At 45.2% G+C, this 15,719-nt stretch overlaps 1 protein-coding gene and 1 long non-coding RNA gene across 5 annotated transcripts in view; both read right to left on the bottom strand.

The window, feature by feature from the left end:
- The window catches only part of LOC116703042 (uncharacterized), a 14,553-nt gene extending 7,814 nt beyond the window's left edge, over nucleotides 1-6,739 (bottom strand). The window contains exon 1 of the long non-coding RNA XR_004335322.1: nucleotides 6,729-6,739. This is a non-coding gene — a long non-coding RNA (uncharacterized LOC116703042). The remainder of the gene's footprint in view (nucleotides 1-6,728) is intronic.
- A 3,848-nt stretch (nucleotides 6,740-10,587) lies between these two features.
- The window catches only part of lrrc4ba (leucine rich repeat containing 4Ba), a 37,719-nt gene continuing 32,587 nt past the window's right edge, over nucleotides 10,588-15,719 (bottom strand). For all 4 annotated transcript variants that reach the window (XM_032537612.1, XM_032537610.1, XM_032537611.1 and 1 more), the window contains one exon: nucleotides 10,588-14,834. In XM_032537612.1, coding sequence (XP_032393503.1) covers nucleotides 12,879-14,834 — 1,956 coding nt within the window. In that variant the 3' untranslated portion in view covers nucleotides 10,588-12,878. The remainder of the gene's footprint in view (nucleotides 14,835-15,719) is intronic.

Raw genomic sequence — 15,719 nt, 5'->3', positions numbered from 1 at the left:
GAGAGGACTCAGGATTCTGCAGGGTTGCGCGACAAGACATTGTGTGTTGATTGCCTGTCTGCTGGATGGTAATGCATTCATAATCGCATCGTGTTTGTTTGTACAGATTGTCTCCCCGGTAGTTCTGCTCTAGTCTGGAATGCTGAATATCAGAGATAATTATCCGAGATAGCAGGCTGGCTGAAACGCTCTCATCTCCTTTTGTCAGAGTCCTGTCGGAGGTCAGGATTTGAGGAGCTCTGTGGAAACGGATGCGTGGACGTGAGCCCATTGCTGGGTCCAGACTGGATTCTGTGATATCGCCATATCACAAGTCAACATGCTGCAGACACTGTGCTCCACAGAGAATGCTCTGGCACCTCTTTAAAGAGCAATTTTTTTTTTGTTGCACACACACTCACACACGTTGGCTGGTGGACTGATGTTACATTGATGCCTTCACCGGTGTCTGACAGAACATATGCTTGCTCTCAAACAAAAAAAAGACATCTCTTCATGGATAGCTGTGCATGAAATAGTGTCCCTGGGTAAATCCTTGTTACAAATTACATATTGCATTGTTCGCAGGATTTTTTTTTTTTTTTTACCTTCTCCTGGGATGACATACTCTCTGTTCTGTCCCACTGCAAAACTGCTGGTGTCATACCTGGCCTTGTATGTGAGCCACATGTGGCTCAAAGTGTGTAGGTTTTTCATTACGTTATGGTGTGTGTAACAGTGCAGTTAAATTGTGTCTCAGTCAGGTGGAAAATGATATCCCCTGTGTGTTGCCTTTCAAGAAGTAAAATAAACGGCCTTGTTTTGCGCTTGACCGACATGCATTGCCTTGCAAAGCTACCCTGAATCTTGAACTACGTGTTTGCAAAAGGATTTCAGTTCGGTTAACATCCACAGGACTTCTGAATCGATTTCTGGCACACATGTGGTTTACATCACGATGACAACCAGCAGCACTGGATTTTGAGTTTCCCACTGCATCTTAACTCCATTGACCACGCATATCTAGGGCAGATTTAAAATTGACACACTATGCATCCTGTTTGTCAACTCAAATCTGTTCAGGAATTGATTTGCCAACATTTCCGGATTAGCTGTCATGATTTCCAGTTTGCAGAACCTATAAAATACAATTAAGGATGAGCCAATGAGTGGCGTGTTCATCTTGTATCAATGAATGTCAATCAGCTGTTGGTTTGTTGAAAGGGTGATCCAATCAACAAGTCCTACCAACTATACAACGATGTAGGTCATTTATTCCTACCCTCTAATACCACCCATGGGAGCGTTTCATAAATGATCGCCTCTAGAGATGGCTCTGCTTGAACAAATGACTTATTTCGGGAGAGGACAGCATCGACCCAATCACCTGCAAAGTCATTTTGGTCTACTCCCACTAATGACACCCAACAAGCTAATTCAAATTAAGGATTCATGATCATTACAAGTGAAGCAAAATAAGTATTTTAAGAGCCTGACGGGATGTGTTGATTTCTCCACCCACAGACAGCCATGTATCCCCCAATCTGCTAAACATTGATGAACTGCAAAGGTTTTCACACAACAGTAACAATTTGTGTCACCTTTAACCATGTGTGCATGTGACAGCATGTACACACACCACACTGCACATATGTTACATCCGCATGCGTGGGTATGCTGCCTTGATACAGTATGTAGGATGTGTCACAGGTTATCGTCATAAGTGTCATTCTGTCTTCTCTCTCTCTCTCTCGCTCTCTCTCTCACACTCTCTCTCTCTCTCTCTGAATGACATTACCTCTCCCCTGCAACCTGCTTTCCAATCAATAACTCATCTCTCGATGTCGATTCCCTTCTACCCCCACAGGAAAACAAACGTCCTTCTACAGGACAAACAAAGAGAGGAGAGGATGAGGGGGCGCAAGGAGGGAGGAGAGGTAAAGAGGGAGGCAGATAATTGAGAAAATACTGTAAACCCAATAAAATACCTTAAGTAGCCTGTTGCGGTGAACGGGAGGGGAAAGGTGAAGAGGAGGTGGGAGGCGACAGCGGGGAGGAGAGGTGTAAAGAGACAGCGAGGTGGTGAGGTGGAAGGAGAAGGATTGAAAGGGTAGCTATGGGATGGATGATTACCCCCTGTCTCCAAGGTTACACTTTACAACTGTATCACTGCAGAGCGGGAGAGCGGTGAGAAGAAGAGCGGGTGGGGTCTTTGAAAGGGTGACATGGACCGTTCATCACACCAGACGGAATTTAAGAAGACAGAGGCACCTTTTTCTGGCTCTGACCTTCTCATCCAGGAATACCGCCAGCCCTGACCTCCAGATGAAGCTCACCTCCCAGAGTAACGGGGACGCCAACGCAGCATGAGCACCAGAGCAGAAAACCAGATACAAACGGCAGAGAGGAGGAGAGTGACATGCGACAGGCCCCAGAAGCGGAGAAGCAGAGGGAGAAATCACTTAGATTTCAGCCAACTGAAAGAATTGGCCTTTTCATGAGAAGGGGAGGCAGAAAACAGAAACGTATTTGCCGCTCATCGTTAGGACTTCCCACCCCCTTCGCCGTCTTCCTCCTCCTCAGATCCCAATCCCTGTCCTTCCAACAGCGTTTCTTTCTCCCTGACAGGTCCCCCCCCCTGCCTGCTCCCCTCCCCCACCTTCAATCACAACTTTTTGAACCTAACTAGAGCTGAGAGATATATAGAGCCTTGTGAGTGAGTTGCATGCGTTGGCCTCACTGTTTTGTCGTGTATAAATTGCCCTGGATTTCATGCAGTCTGTTCCAATCTTTAGTGCACACTCGCTGCTTTACCCTTGAGTCATGAAGTGTCGTTGAGTTGAAAATGAGAATTGTTAGGTGGTTTTGCATAATCCATTCAGCGTGACCGTAAACTGCACTCTGGATAGCATGTATGCAGTTGGAGGTGGTGTCGCATCAGCATTTTGAAGTTCCAACACCTGCAGAAAGAGCACTATTTTCCACTCGCCAATAACCATCCGAAATGCACGGAAGCTCATGCAGCCATGCAGTGAACATGTCACACTTTTTTTGGGGGGGATTTGGTTCTACATACGACATGATGTTCATGCAATTCAAACAGGTGTGTTTTAACATGGATTGTCCGCAGACATCATGCAAAGCAGGACAGTGCTTGTTTGCATTTGCATTTTTTTTTTGCTGCTGCTTCACATGCGCACACCCACACAAAGGCTGGAGGAGTAATACATAATGTGTAACTGGATTACAATAATCTGATTACAGAATTCAGTGAATTTTTGGAGAGAGAAAAAAAGAAAAGCTAAATTGCTAGATTACCAGCTTTGGAAAAAAAAGAGAAGAAATGCTTTCTGGTATACATGTAAAAGCTGTTAAAAGGGAAACGGGACAATTTATGCAGTAGGCTCAAACAGTTGTGTGTATGCGGGATTTAAAATGCAGGTTCAGTACAGTTTATACATGAAGAATAACTTGTATAAACTGTAACGATGAAACATCCTGCCTTTGCATTGTGTTTAGGGTGTTGTAACTTGATTTTCATACAGGCAAAGTAACAAAAATATACTGCAATGTAAGAGCAGAGCTGTTTTTAAAGTCTTTTGGGGCAAGTGTTAAATCGTCAAGGGAAATTTCAAGTCAAGTCTTCACATTGCAAGTCATTTGCAAGTCTCTAAGATCTTAATATAACTCATTAGGGTCTGGTTCTTTTGAATATTATGCCTCATTTCCATTGCACAGATCGGCTCGGCTCGGCTCACTTTTAGCACCCGGTCTTTTGCTCATTTTTCTTTCTCTGTTTCCACTGCAGATAGTACTCCTGCAGCTGCTCGGCCCATAGCGCCGCCATGTGAAACTGCCATGATATTGTGTTCAATGCATCCAAACAGTTTGCACTTTGTCATTTAGTGTACGGTGTTTTTTTTGCGGACTGCCATTTAATTTTTTTTAAATCTGGGTGAATGAAAAAAATTGTGGTCGCAGTTGATGGTATCTTGGCTATTTAAAAATGTCAGGTATGTTCAGGATGTCCCGTGCCGTGACGGTTCTCTCAGACCAATCAGTGGTCTGCAGTGTTTATGTATCTCCAGCTCACGGCTTAAATCGCTTGGAACGTCGGCCGAGGTGTTACCAAAAAAAGTACCAGGTACTAATCACGTTTGCCAGTGGAAAACCGAAACAGAGCGATTCGAGTCGAGTTGACTAGAGCTGTGCCGTACCATGCAGTGGGAACTTGGTGTTAGTCTTTTTACTGTGTAGGCTGGACAATTTAATATTCAAAACACAAATCATTAATTCAAGATTAATTTTTTTTTTTTTTTTTAAGTCAAGACTCACAGCATTCCAAGGCCAAATCAAGTCTTATCTGCAGCTCATTGATTATGTTTCATTCCAGATAACATTACTGAGCCTTTCAAACCTGGCTATTTTTAATGTTGTACTTTGTCCCAATAAAGACACCGAGCTCTGCTCACACACACGCACGCACGCACGCACGCACGCACACACACACACACACACACACACACACACACACACACACACACACACACACTAAGCTGTGCTTAGCTGTCAGCGAAGTTTAGTGATAGTTTGGAAAGGCACTTCACTGAAATAGGCCTAACATCTAACACTTTCAGAGCTTGATGCCTTTGTTGCGATCGACAAGCAGTTCACTGCCAGAGCTGTGACTGTGATATTAAAATAGTTGAAGAAAACAACCAACAACCCCAACGTGCACAAATGCACACACCTGTGACATGGTCCTCCAGTGTTAATACGTACATCTGTGGTTATAACAGGTTAAAGCACAGTCTTAGGAAACAATCACAAAAACAACCATAGTCAATATTGCAGAAGAAAAGCTGAAGTGAAAAAAAAAAAAAATAAATAGCAGATGGTGGCCATGTTTAATTGAACAGAGGGAAGGAAATATCTGAAGCCTTGGTTTGATGTTGGGTTTGTTTTCCATTTTCCTGAGAGGGCATCGGAGTAGTGCAGGGGGCTGACGGGAGCGTGGGAGTGTGTGTTTGTGACAGAGTATTTGTGTAGATCAAGGGGTTAATACAGAATCACAAGTTGTCATCTGCGGGGGGGGGGGTGAAAAGTGGCACAAGAAGATGGTGGGAGGGGTGGAACTGGAAGCGTGAGGTAGATAGAGATGAGCGGAGGAGGGGAACAGGAGGGTTAAAGGGATGAGAAGCACAAGAGGAGGAAAGGGGGATAATGTGAGACATACTCCTGTGAGCGACTGTGCGAGCATATGAGAGAGAGTGTGTGTGTGTGTGTGTGTGTGTGTGTGAGTCAGAGAAAGAGGAAGAGGCCGTGACTGAGGCTTAAGCTACATTTCTGAAGGAGAGGGTGAGAAAAAGGCAGAGAAGCGGGGGAAGTCAGCTGTGCTCCTCCTCTGCCTCCCTTGGGTCAGGGACAGCGAGAAGTCATTTCCCCTCCAGCACTGAGTGACATATAAGCACCACGGCGGCCCTTCCTCCTTTATGTCTTTATCTCTGCCGCACACAGATACACAAACACGGATACCGTGCGCACTCAAGTGCACACAAGTACGCACACAACCCACTAGGATGTATGCATAAATATGTACACTTCCACCACTCATGCAGATATTACGCAAACACACGCTGAGCACAGAGCTGGGGCCTTGGTGTGTGTGTATGACATATTACAATAATGCATACACACACGCAGACTTAAACCTACATAGATGTGTAGTGACAGGGTCTTCTTTCATTCCTCCTGTCGTCCTTGTCTCTTTTCAATCTCTCCTTTCTCTATTTCTGTCTGCCCTGTCCTCCCTTGTCACTCTCTTTCCTTCGGGCTCAGAGGGCGGCGAGGCCTGAGGCGACTGAAGCTGTTGCGTGGCAAGCGGGCTGTGCTGTGGCCCAGCCATGATGGGACACACAGAAACACTGAAGCTCGAGCACAAGAGGAGCCGCTGTCATGCATCAGGGTTAAAAATATAACTTGTAGGACTAGTGTCACATAGACAGGGAGCAGAAATGAGAGCAGACATGAAAGGAGGGTACTAAGGGCCAGACAGGATAAATAAATCAGCACCAATGAGAGAAGCAGCCTGGCAAACTGGCTGACATGTGGGGGTGGAGACAAAAAAAGGGTAACAAAAAAAATCAATATCTCCACTAAAAAGTTTATTTTATGATGATGGCTGTTTCTTAGAACACTGGGATGACTGGGAGGATGTTGCAGGTCTGATTCGGAGCTCAGCTGGAGAGACTTATCTAGGTCAGGGCTGAGTTCTGCTCTGGCTTCACCTCTGAGCCCAGACAACTTCTGACCCTCGCTGTTGATGTCCGGTCCGGGCTTGACCTCTCGTCCTCCCGGGCCTCTGCCTCCTCTAGACAGATAAAGGTTAGACATCTCTATTATCAAACCACCAGCTTATATCCATATGGCTGTCGTGATCTCCTCGCTGCCCTCCATACGGTGCTCCAACCAGATCTGAATTTACACTTCAAAGCCCTGAAATGTACTCTATGGCCCCGGCCCAGCTTCAAACAAACATCAGACACAGGAAAAGTGTGATTATGATGCCGAGCCAAGGTGCCCATAAACAGTAAATCTGAGAGCAGAGCTTCTGTGGATAGGAGGGAATGTGCATATGGAAACTTAACTGTGAGCCTGTCCTCTGAGAGGAGCCCAGCTGCTGGGTCAGCACATCCTTTAATAGTTACGGATGGTTCAGGACATTCCGATACAAGTCCCCGTGTTTGCACACATCACAGAACTGATGGGGAGGTTTCCACTGTGCTTCAGGGCATGAAGTTACTCCAGAAGAATGTTTCCAAATCCCAACACGAGCCGCGGCATCCCAGATCGTTCTCAAAACACAAATCTGTGTTTGAAAGCGCAATATGGTCGCTGTCGGGTGAAAACCTTGCATTGCCCAAACAAAACCTGACCTAACAAAAACAGCCTTGTTTTGAACCTGCCGCACCATTTTGTTCAGTTGATCCCACAGAGTTCTGATAGGGTTTCACCAGCACCAAAGGCTGTACAGTTTCCTCAGCACAAATACAAAAATGTAATCACTCCACTGATGTTCAAAATTGGAGTTACAAGGTTTTCACATCACGCCACTGATATCCTCCTTTATAAAGCATTCATGAGAAGCTCTGTGTTAAGTAGCGCTCTGGCTTTACTATTCCCAATAATCGGTACTTTACAATTACATGGGCTGTGAGCGTGTCCCCTTTTACTGTTTCAATCGCTGTGTGGATTTTTCTCAGTTTGCGTCGGAGCAGCAGCTCACAAGGGCCCGCTGACCCACAGCTGAGTGACACAGAGGAGATAGTCATATGAGGCACCACTCATCACTCTCACGTCACAGCCCACACGCACTGACGAAGCCCCCTCCGACAGCACACAGCTCGCAAGATGACTGAAACGGACATCTTGTGACCAACGACACAGTACCAAGGCAACAAGAAAATAAGCTATGTGCTAATGTCCCGGCCATTCTCAAATTAAGGACACCTTCACAGGATATAAAGCGCACGTGTCAACTGACGCATAATGGCAGTGGTTGAGAGGTTTGTGTTAACCTCCACTGCACTCAGCTGCAAATTGTTTAAGAAAGCTCCACCTCAATCAATAAATCACTCAGTCAGTCAGTCCGTGTGTGTGTGTGTGTGTGTGGTTCTTATATATACACATGCTTGCGTGTGTGATAACGTTTGATAAGTGGCTTTAGGGCAGGTTTTCACAGTGATGACACAGAAAAATGTCTGTGCACATCTCATCTCAAGCCCCAGCAGAAGCAACATTACAGTGACAAAAAAAAAAAAAAAAAAAGCTTTTCTTGCTCTCATAACAGAATGACCCGGGCATCTAAAAACTGGTGCCATCAAATCGGCCTTAGACCAGCATGATGGTGATGAAACCAGTCCCCTGACTGCCAAACATCCCACAGCAGAGGGAGAGCGATTAGTGAGACATACAGGGCTGCTGCTGGGGGGGGCACCGTGACACAGTGGCACACAAAACACTGCTACACTTAACACAATCACACAGCCGTCATGTGAGGAGACAAGCTGCTACGTTTGGCTCCCATCTCACTGACCGTCTTGAGGGCCGTGTGAAAAATAATAGCAATAACGATGCGTATAAATTACAGCGGTTTGATGCTCTTGGCCTCTGCAACGAGGAGAAAATTAGCACCGGTGCCTGAGCACATGCATCATTGACACCATGTGTATCAATAATGCATTGAGTTCTGCTGTCACTTCACTGCTATTTTTAAAGAGGGGGGGCGACAGAAAAGAAATGAAGCTGTGTGGAGCGTACGCAGGGCTTGTAGAGCTGAGGGTAACATGTGTGCGACACCACCCTTAGGGACTGGTGCAATTGCGGCCACAATAAGCAGCATACTGAACCTGGATCGGCCTCATGTCTGCGCCAACACAAACCTTATGCCCCATGAGAGAGCAGCAGCAAATCATTTTGTGTGCGTCGTTATGATTATGACTAAAAGCCACATCACTGTCAAGGCGATTAACCATAAATACAGCCACTGAAAATGCACATTAAGAAACACTTAAGCTCCACCAACAGGTGTTGCTCTCGTATATAGCTGAGCCAGGGCGAAACAATAAAGGCAAATGGCACAACTCGAAATGGGAATGCTAACCTTGATTAGCTAGCTGAGGATGTACGGAACACAGGAGCTTCCACTAGACTTGACCCTTGACCCTCGATTTGTTGTGGCAGACTGAAAAGAGCTAAACGAGGCAACCTCTGCTTCCAAGAAAACATCTCTAGAAAGGAGAGCTTGGCCTGATTGAACAGACCTTTCATCAGTTAGGTTTATCCTAGAATGCAGAGAAAGAGAGGAGGAAAGAGAGAGAGAGAAAGAGAGAGAGAAGGGGGGGAGGGGGCTGCTTAAGCAAAAAAGAAAACCCAGTTTTTACTTTAAGTGTCAGTGAGAGGATCATAAAAGTAGCCTGAAGCAGAGGGAGACAGACAGAGCTGGTATAAACTGGGGATTTAAGATGGAGGTCTGACCGCCCCTCCTCTCTCTTCCCCTACTTACACAACCTAGCAAGTGTAAGACCACCTGAACATGCACACACACGTGCAGACATACAAACACACACGCACACACTGAGCAATACAATGGTGTAAGATCTTTTGCTGGGACTGTACAGCTTCAAATGTCCTGATTTCTTTGCCTAACAGTGCAACACACATTTTATAATCCAGAGCTGCAGACGCAAAAACACAAAAGCATTCACACAGACCCCCACACACACACACACACACATATTCTGGTGTTTTTCACCTGTTCTCTGAATGGGTGAACGAGCGGGTCCCTTCCTGAACAGTAAACACAGCAGTTCCATTAGAGTGTTGGGAGTGTGTTCAGTGCTCTGTGACTCAGACACTGCAGCACTGTGACTGTATGTCTCCAGCTCAACCGCTGCTCTCTCTACCACTGAGCCTCAATAACATGGCCTCTGGTTTGTGCCACTTCACAGGAGCTATAGGGGCTACACAATGCTTTCCAAAGTGACGAGCTACTACAGCCGATAGCCAGGGCACGCAGTGTCTGAGGAATTAGGGGGTAAATAGCTTTTGTAACAGTCCTTGCTTTCAGCCACGGATGTACACAAAACTGACTGACACACACACTCACACACACACACCAGCATACCCACATGCTAATTTCTCTGTTATTTGCACACACAGAGGCAGATGAATATGTAAATAACTAGTGAGGGGAATATGGGTCCCTTGTGCTGGGAAAGGAATATGTTAATGACTGATGCAGGGTATGGGTTACTGTTAATCACAAGTGTAGGGTGAGTTTAGCAATGGTGTGGGGCCTGTGAAAATTAAATGCATAGTTGCATGTAAATCGCATGATTCACTGACAGAAAGTCCGTGGTGTAAGAAATATAGCTGCTGGTGTAAACAAATCCAGTACATTTACAAGGAAAAAGAAACGATGAAAGAAGGAAACAATATTTGAGATGGATGTACGCGCACACACGGCTAAAATTCTATACTGTCTGTTTAGCATTCCAAACCAAAATCAAGACGCTGGGATAAGGGCTGTCGCAGCAGCAACAGTTGCCAGGGAAACCTGATGGCAGTGTGCTGAGGGTTTGGGGGTGGGGGGTGGGGGGTGGGAGGGGGGGTGTTATGTGAGGACATGAGTACAATGCTCATGTTGATTTGCTACCTTCGAAGGAACACTGGCCGGCTCGTCAAGATATGGCACCAAAAAAGAAACGTGACTGACAAGGGGCGACGGGGTGCCTCACGAGGCGTCGACAGTGACGCCGTTTGGCGCGTTTGTCCGAGTGTGAAGTCATGGAAATAAGTGTGTTGACATAGCGCAATCGCACTCTGAACGCTGGGATGGCGATGCCATTCAGGAAAGCACAGAGCGAGCGTGAGTGAGCTTGTAAACCAGAACAGGGCCTTTCCTGTCCCCCTGTGCAGAAAAAAGGACCCAGTGCTGACGATTGCACATTCGCTATGTCTCATCTCGAGCAGAGCCAAAGGGACACAAACAGTGATACTACAATTAAAGTTGGTTACAACAAAATGGGGAAAAAAATAGCCACTAAATTTCACAGACTTCAACTGCCATTTTATGTGCCAGGTTTATTTAATTTTCAAAGTGACCTCTGCTAACAGAACATCTCTCATAATTTTAACCAGTGTAATTAGCTAATTATAATAACAATAACAATATTACAATAAAGATATCACTTGATTTAAAAAAACGGAAAATAATCAAACTAGATAAAAACCCCAAATGAAAAACACTTATCATAATATTTTTTTTTTTTAAAAGAGATCTATAAGGTTCTATATTTTTTTCATTTAAGTGTCCTTTTTCTTTAGAAAAACTCTCACACCGCTGTATACTGTAATGTATGTCACCGTCTCCTTCACTGAACGAGCTTCGCTTACCTTTAAAAATGCTTGGCAAAGCCTGTCGTCCATTTAGCTCCCTGCTGCCATGAAATCCACTCACACACGATAACACTGAGATACAGTTGTGTAATAATCCCCTGCAAATGAGCAGTGTTCATCAAAGGTTCATGTCCTGTCTTTAATGCGTGATAACAAGAGGGGGGTACTGACTGCTTGAGACATCAAAGCAGACGAATCAGTGAGTGCTGGACTGAGGATGCCATTTTGGGCCGGGTTATTTCCTGCTGATGCATGTGGAGTTCACTTAGTGGCACGTTGAGTCTGTCCCGCAGCCGTTCAGTAGCCGAAGTCCAACAGGATTAGTCACAAAACAACTTCAGTGTCATATACATATGAAAAAAGTACTTCTGACCTATTTGTAGACACAAGTAGTAATAATAATAGTCATATAAATGATAATAATGATAACATAATAACAATGATGTGTCATATCATCATCGTGATACATCATACTGTGTGTTGAAATCAAATGTTTTCAGAGAGCATGCTAAACTAGCATGTGCAACGTTTTTTAGTGATTAACAGTAGAATATTGTGGCATATCATTGATCGTTTAATATGCTTATCAAGGACCATTATGACAAATAAAAAAACTTGCTTGTTATCATTATTATCATAATGATCATTATTATTAATGCTATAGATACACTATACCAAATGTTGAAGAGCTGATTTTATATTTTTGCAGTAGAGCGTAAAGATCTCCCTTCTCCGGTGACCCTGTTTATGTGAATGTGTCAGAAGAGGGAAACACTTGTGTGTGGCTACAAAAAAGTCGAGAACAAAATAAATTCACTCAAACACTTTGCCAGGTTTTTTGTTTTAGCTCCCTCTCAACGGATGCCACTCTCCTACATGTGTCCTTTTGCAGCACAGTCGGAGCAGCCATCTTGATCCAAGTTCAGAAAAGTTGTATGGGAGGGCCACTACAACAGCTGTGTGTACTTCTTTTTTTTTCTTTCTGTTTTTTTTTACATATTCTTCAGACATTGTAGTTTTCAGTCAGAAGCTTAATAAAGATTCTTTATAATTTATTTCTTTGAATGAAAATATATTTACGGTATATATAATATGTACTTTCGGTCCTTTTTATATCTGTCATTATACTTTATGCAATAGGAATTTTCGTCTCCCATGATAACCCACTCTGTTTCTCTCCGTCAAAGAAGACAGTAGCCAGTAAGGTAAAAAGTGGAAAAAAATGAGAAAGTGAGAGTGAAAGCGCTCTGAGAAAATAATTGTTGTTGTTCTGTCTCCCTGTAACGTACTGGTCGGATACCTGTGTCCTGGACAGAATCGCTGCACTGCTCTAATTTAGCTTTCTCAGTTCTGTTTTTACTGCTTCCTGGAAACCTAGGATCGTAACGCTTACCCAAACCATTGTTTGTTATTCCGTGCCTCTGCCAAACACTAATCTGACAACATGTTCAATGGCCAATATTATGTCTCCCTCCAAATATATACACTGCATGTGTCTGGAAATATACGAAGCAATCTGTAGAAACCCAAGAGAGGCTCGTTGCACATGTGTATTATTCACAGCTTTCCACTGTGATTGTGGACACAAATGAAAAGAGTTGGCTTCATCTTGGACTTTGGCAAAGACTATAGCAAGCTGCACAGAAAACTGAATGATTTGGATGTTTGTGGTTTACATCGTGTATGTTTGTGTCTGATTTAGTTGAAAAGAATATGCGGCTGCTATTGGTGGGACTGATCAGATATCGGTCTCCGTCAGTCTTCCTATCTGCTTCTTTCTGTCAACAGATTGACAACACAAAGCAGTGACTGTGAAATATAATCTTCCCTGGAATCTGTCCATGACGACAGTAGGCTACAATCGGTCTCACAGGCTCTTTTTGTCTCACTGTCTCTACCAGCTTTTCTTTCTTACCTGCTACTTCCACTCTCACTTTTACTCAAATTTGAGTCTCTTGCACATTTTCCTTGGAGCCGCTCTTAAAAAGCAGGGGCTCATTCTGGTTTTTCCCCATTAGGCCTTTCAGAGAGCTATGGAGACCCAACTGGGGCAGGGGCACAGGGCAGGGCAGGGTGCCACCTGTGGGCGTTCCTCCACTGGTTGTCACCTGGGAACAGGATATAGACGTGTTCTGAGACTGAGAGCAAGATGATGGGTTGTTGTTGTTGTTGAGGCCCACACCAGTGCCTGTGCCCATGCCCAGGCTCATCATGTTGTTGTTGAAGTGATGAGTTTTGTAGTAGTGGTTGAGGTGCTCTGATCGGGCCAGGTTCGGCAGGTTGACTATCTCTGGGTGGTGCAGCCTGAGGTTCTGGCCCCCTCCTATACTACTTCCGCTCTGCGTCACCGTGGAGCCTCCTGAGATGCCACTGCCCCGACCATTGGCCCCAGCCCCCAGCTCATCCTCCACATTGATGATCTCAATAGCACGAGCAGGGCCATGGTGTTTATGCAGCTGGTGCTGTTTCCTCAGCTTGTAGAACACCACAAGCATCACCGCTGCCATGAAGGTAATGGCTACAAAGCAGCCAATGATGATTTTGGTGGTCTTCATCACATCATCCAAGCCTGAGAAGCCTGGCTCAGTGATGGGCACAGTGAACGTGGGTCGGGTGGCCCGAGGAGAGGAGGAGGACCAGGCTGCTGACAGAGAGGAGGCAGTGGTAGGAACACCGTCTGGCCACAGGTGGCCCGAGGGCGTGGGGCCAGGGTAAACCCGTATGAATGTTTCATTGATGGCTACCAATGCAGACTCTTTATCTCCAGGGGTCTCAACTGTTTCCACTGTGACTGTTGTAAAGTAGGTGTAGTTGACACTGGCATCAGCGGCGGTGACATTGAGGACAGCAGTTGCCGTGGTATTGCCAGCAGCGTTGGTAACCATGCAGGTGTACTGGCCCGTATCACGCAGAGTGACATTCGTGAAGTTGAGTGTGCCATCATGCAGGACGGATATCCGTACCCGGTAGGAGCCATGGGTCATTAGTGTGCCATTCGGGGTGATCCAGTTGACAGATGTCGTGGAGGTGCTTGTGCGACACTTGAGCTCAGCAGCCATACCCTCGGTGACATTGAGGTCTGTAGGGGGTTCCACAATGACAGGCGCAAAGCAGGTGAAGTGACTCTGGTCAAGCTCTCCAATGTACTTGCCCTTTAAAACTGGCGGAGCGTGGCAGCGGGCGCAGCAGGTGGTGTTGCTGGGCACCGTCTCTTTCAACCACCAACTTAGCCAAAGCACATCACAGTTGCAGATCCAGGGGTTGTGGTTGAGGTGTACCCTCTCCAGCTGATGAAGAGGTGTAAACAGGTCATGGGGCAAGGAGTGCAGGGAATTATGGGACAGGTTGAGCTCTTCCAGGCTTTTCAGGTCATCAAAGGCGTTGCGCTCAATGACGGACACCTGTGAGTGCATTAGCCACAGCTTGCGTAGGGACACCAGGCCCTGGAAGGACCCGGGTCGGATGATCTCCAGTCGGTTTCCTGACAGCTCCAGCTCCTCCAAACGCACAAGCGCTGTCAGTTTGGGAATGTCCTTCAGCCCACACATGCCCAGATTCAGGTAGCGTAGATTGATGAGGCCCACAAAGGCTGCGTCTGAGATGAAATCCAACTTCTTGAGCTCACCCAGGTCCAGGCGACGTAGCGAGGGCACACGGTGGAAGGCATAGCCTGGCAGAGTCTCAATGGGGTTGTTGCGCAGCCACAGCTCCCGTAGCTTGCTGAGGTACTCAAAGGCATGTGATGGCACCAGTGTGAGACGGTTGTCGAAGAGCTCCAATGTGTTGAGGTTGGGGAGGCCATTGAATGCTCCGATTTCAATCTGACGGATCTGATTCTTGGAGAGCTGGAGGATCTCAAGGTGTCTCAAGTGCTTGAAAGTGTCGGACTTGATAACCTGGAGGGACAGATAATGGTGAAGTTACTGTACAACATGTAGAATGATTCATGTGGATTATTGTTTGTTACTAAGTTTTCTGTGGTTACATAGATAATGGTAGGTTTTGGTAAAATTGAAATAGTGGACTATCAATTGTGTTTGAGCCATTTGTGTCAAACTCAGGGTAACTTAACTTTCACTAGGTGGAATCAACTATGTACATTCTGAAGTAGCTTCTTTTCTGTTTTAATGATGGAAAAAAAAACAATACAAAATATGAATTTGTTTTGTATTACTTAAGGATCACATGCAGTACACGTTTTCCTAAAAGAACCAGTTTTATTTACTTTGTTTTGTTTGAGACTTATCATAGATTATTAAATGGCATACAACTTTTAGCATACATGAAGCTCAAATATCGACATATTTTGATTTTTTTTAATTAGAGATGGTATATAAAAAAATTGTCAATTAAAGAATTACAGGCAGAAATATGGCACATGTTTAAAGAAACATTCCATACATATATAAATAATTAATTCCTCTGCTCATGATGGTAACAGGTGACCTTTCCACCCCAGTGAATATTGCTGCTGTCTGCAGGGGAAGCAGCAGGTTTGCTGCCGACAGACTCCCACTGACTGCAGACACCAGCCAGTTAAACATATATGTCTCGCAGCCTCTGTTTTGACCCCTAGACCCACCCCAGCCTCCGTGTTATAGCTTCCATGTTATTGATAAGATGATATGGGTGGTTAATGGTAAATCTTAAATCCCTAACCTACTAACTAATAACTAGGGTTGGGCAAAAATTACAATTCCAGTGGAATTTTTTCTTTATTGGAGTCGTTTAGAGGATTTGGTTTCACATCTCATTGTAGGTTCCAAATTTAACATGTGCAA

Source organism: Etheostoma spectabile, chromosome 15 (genome assembly GCF_008692095.1).
Source record: "Etheostoma spectabile isolate EspeVRDwgs_2016 chromosome 15, UIUC_Espe_1.0, whole genome shotgun sequence".
NCBI lineage: Eukaryota > Metazoa > Chordata > Actinopteri > Perciformes > Percidae > Etheostoma > Etheostoma spectabile.
This window is presented reverse-complemented; position numbering and strand designations above follow the sequence as displayed.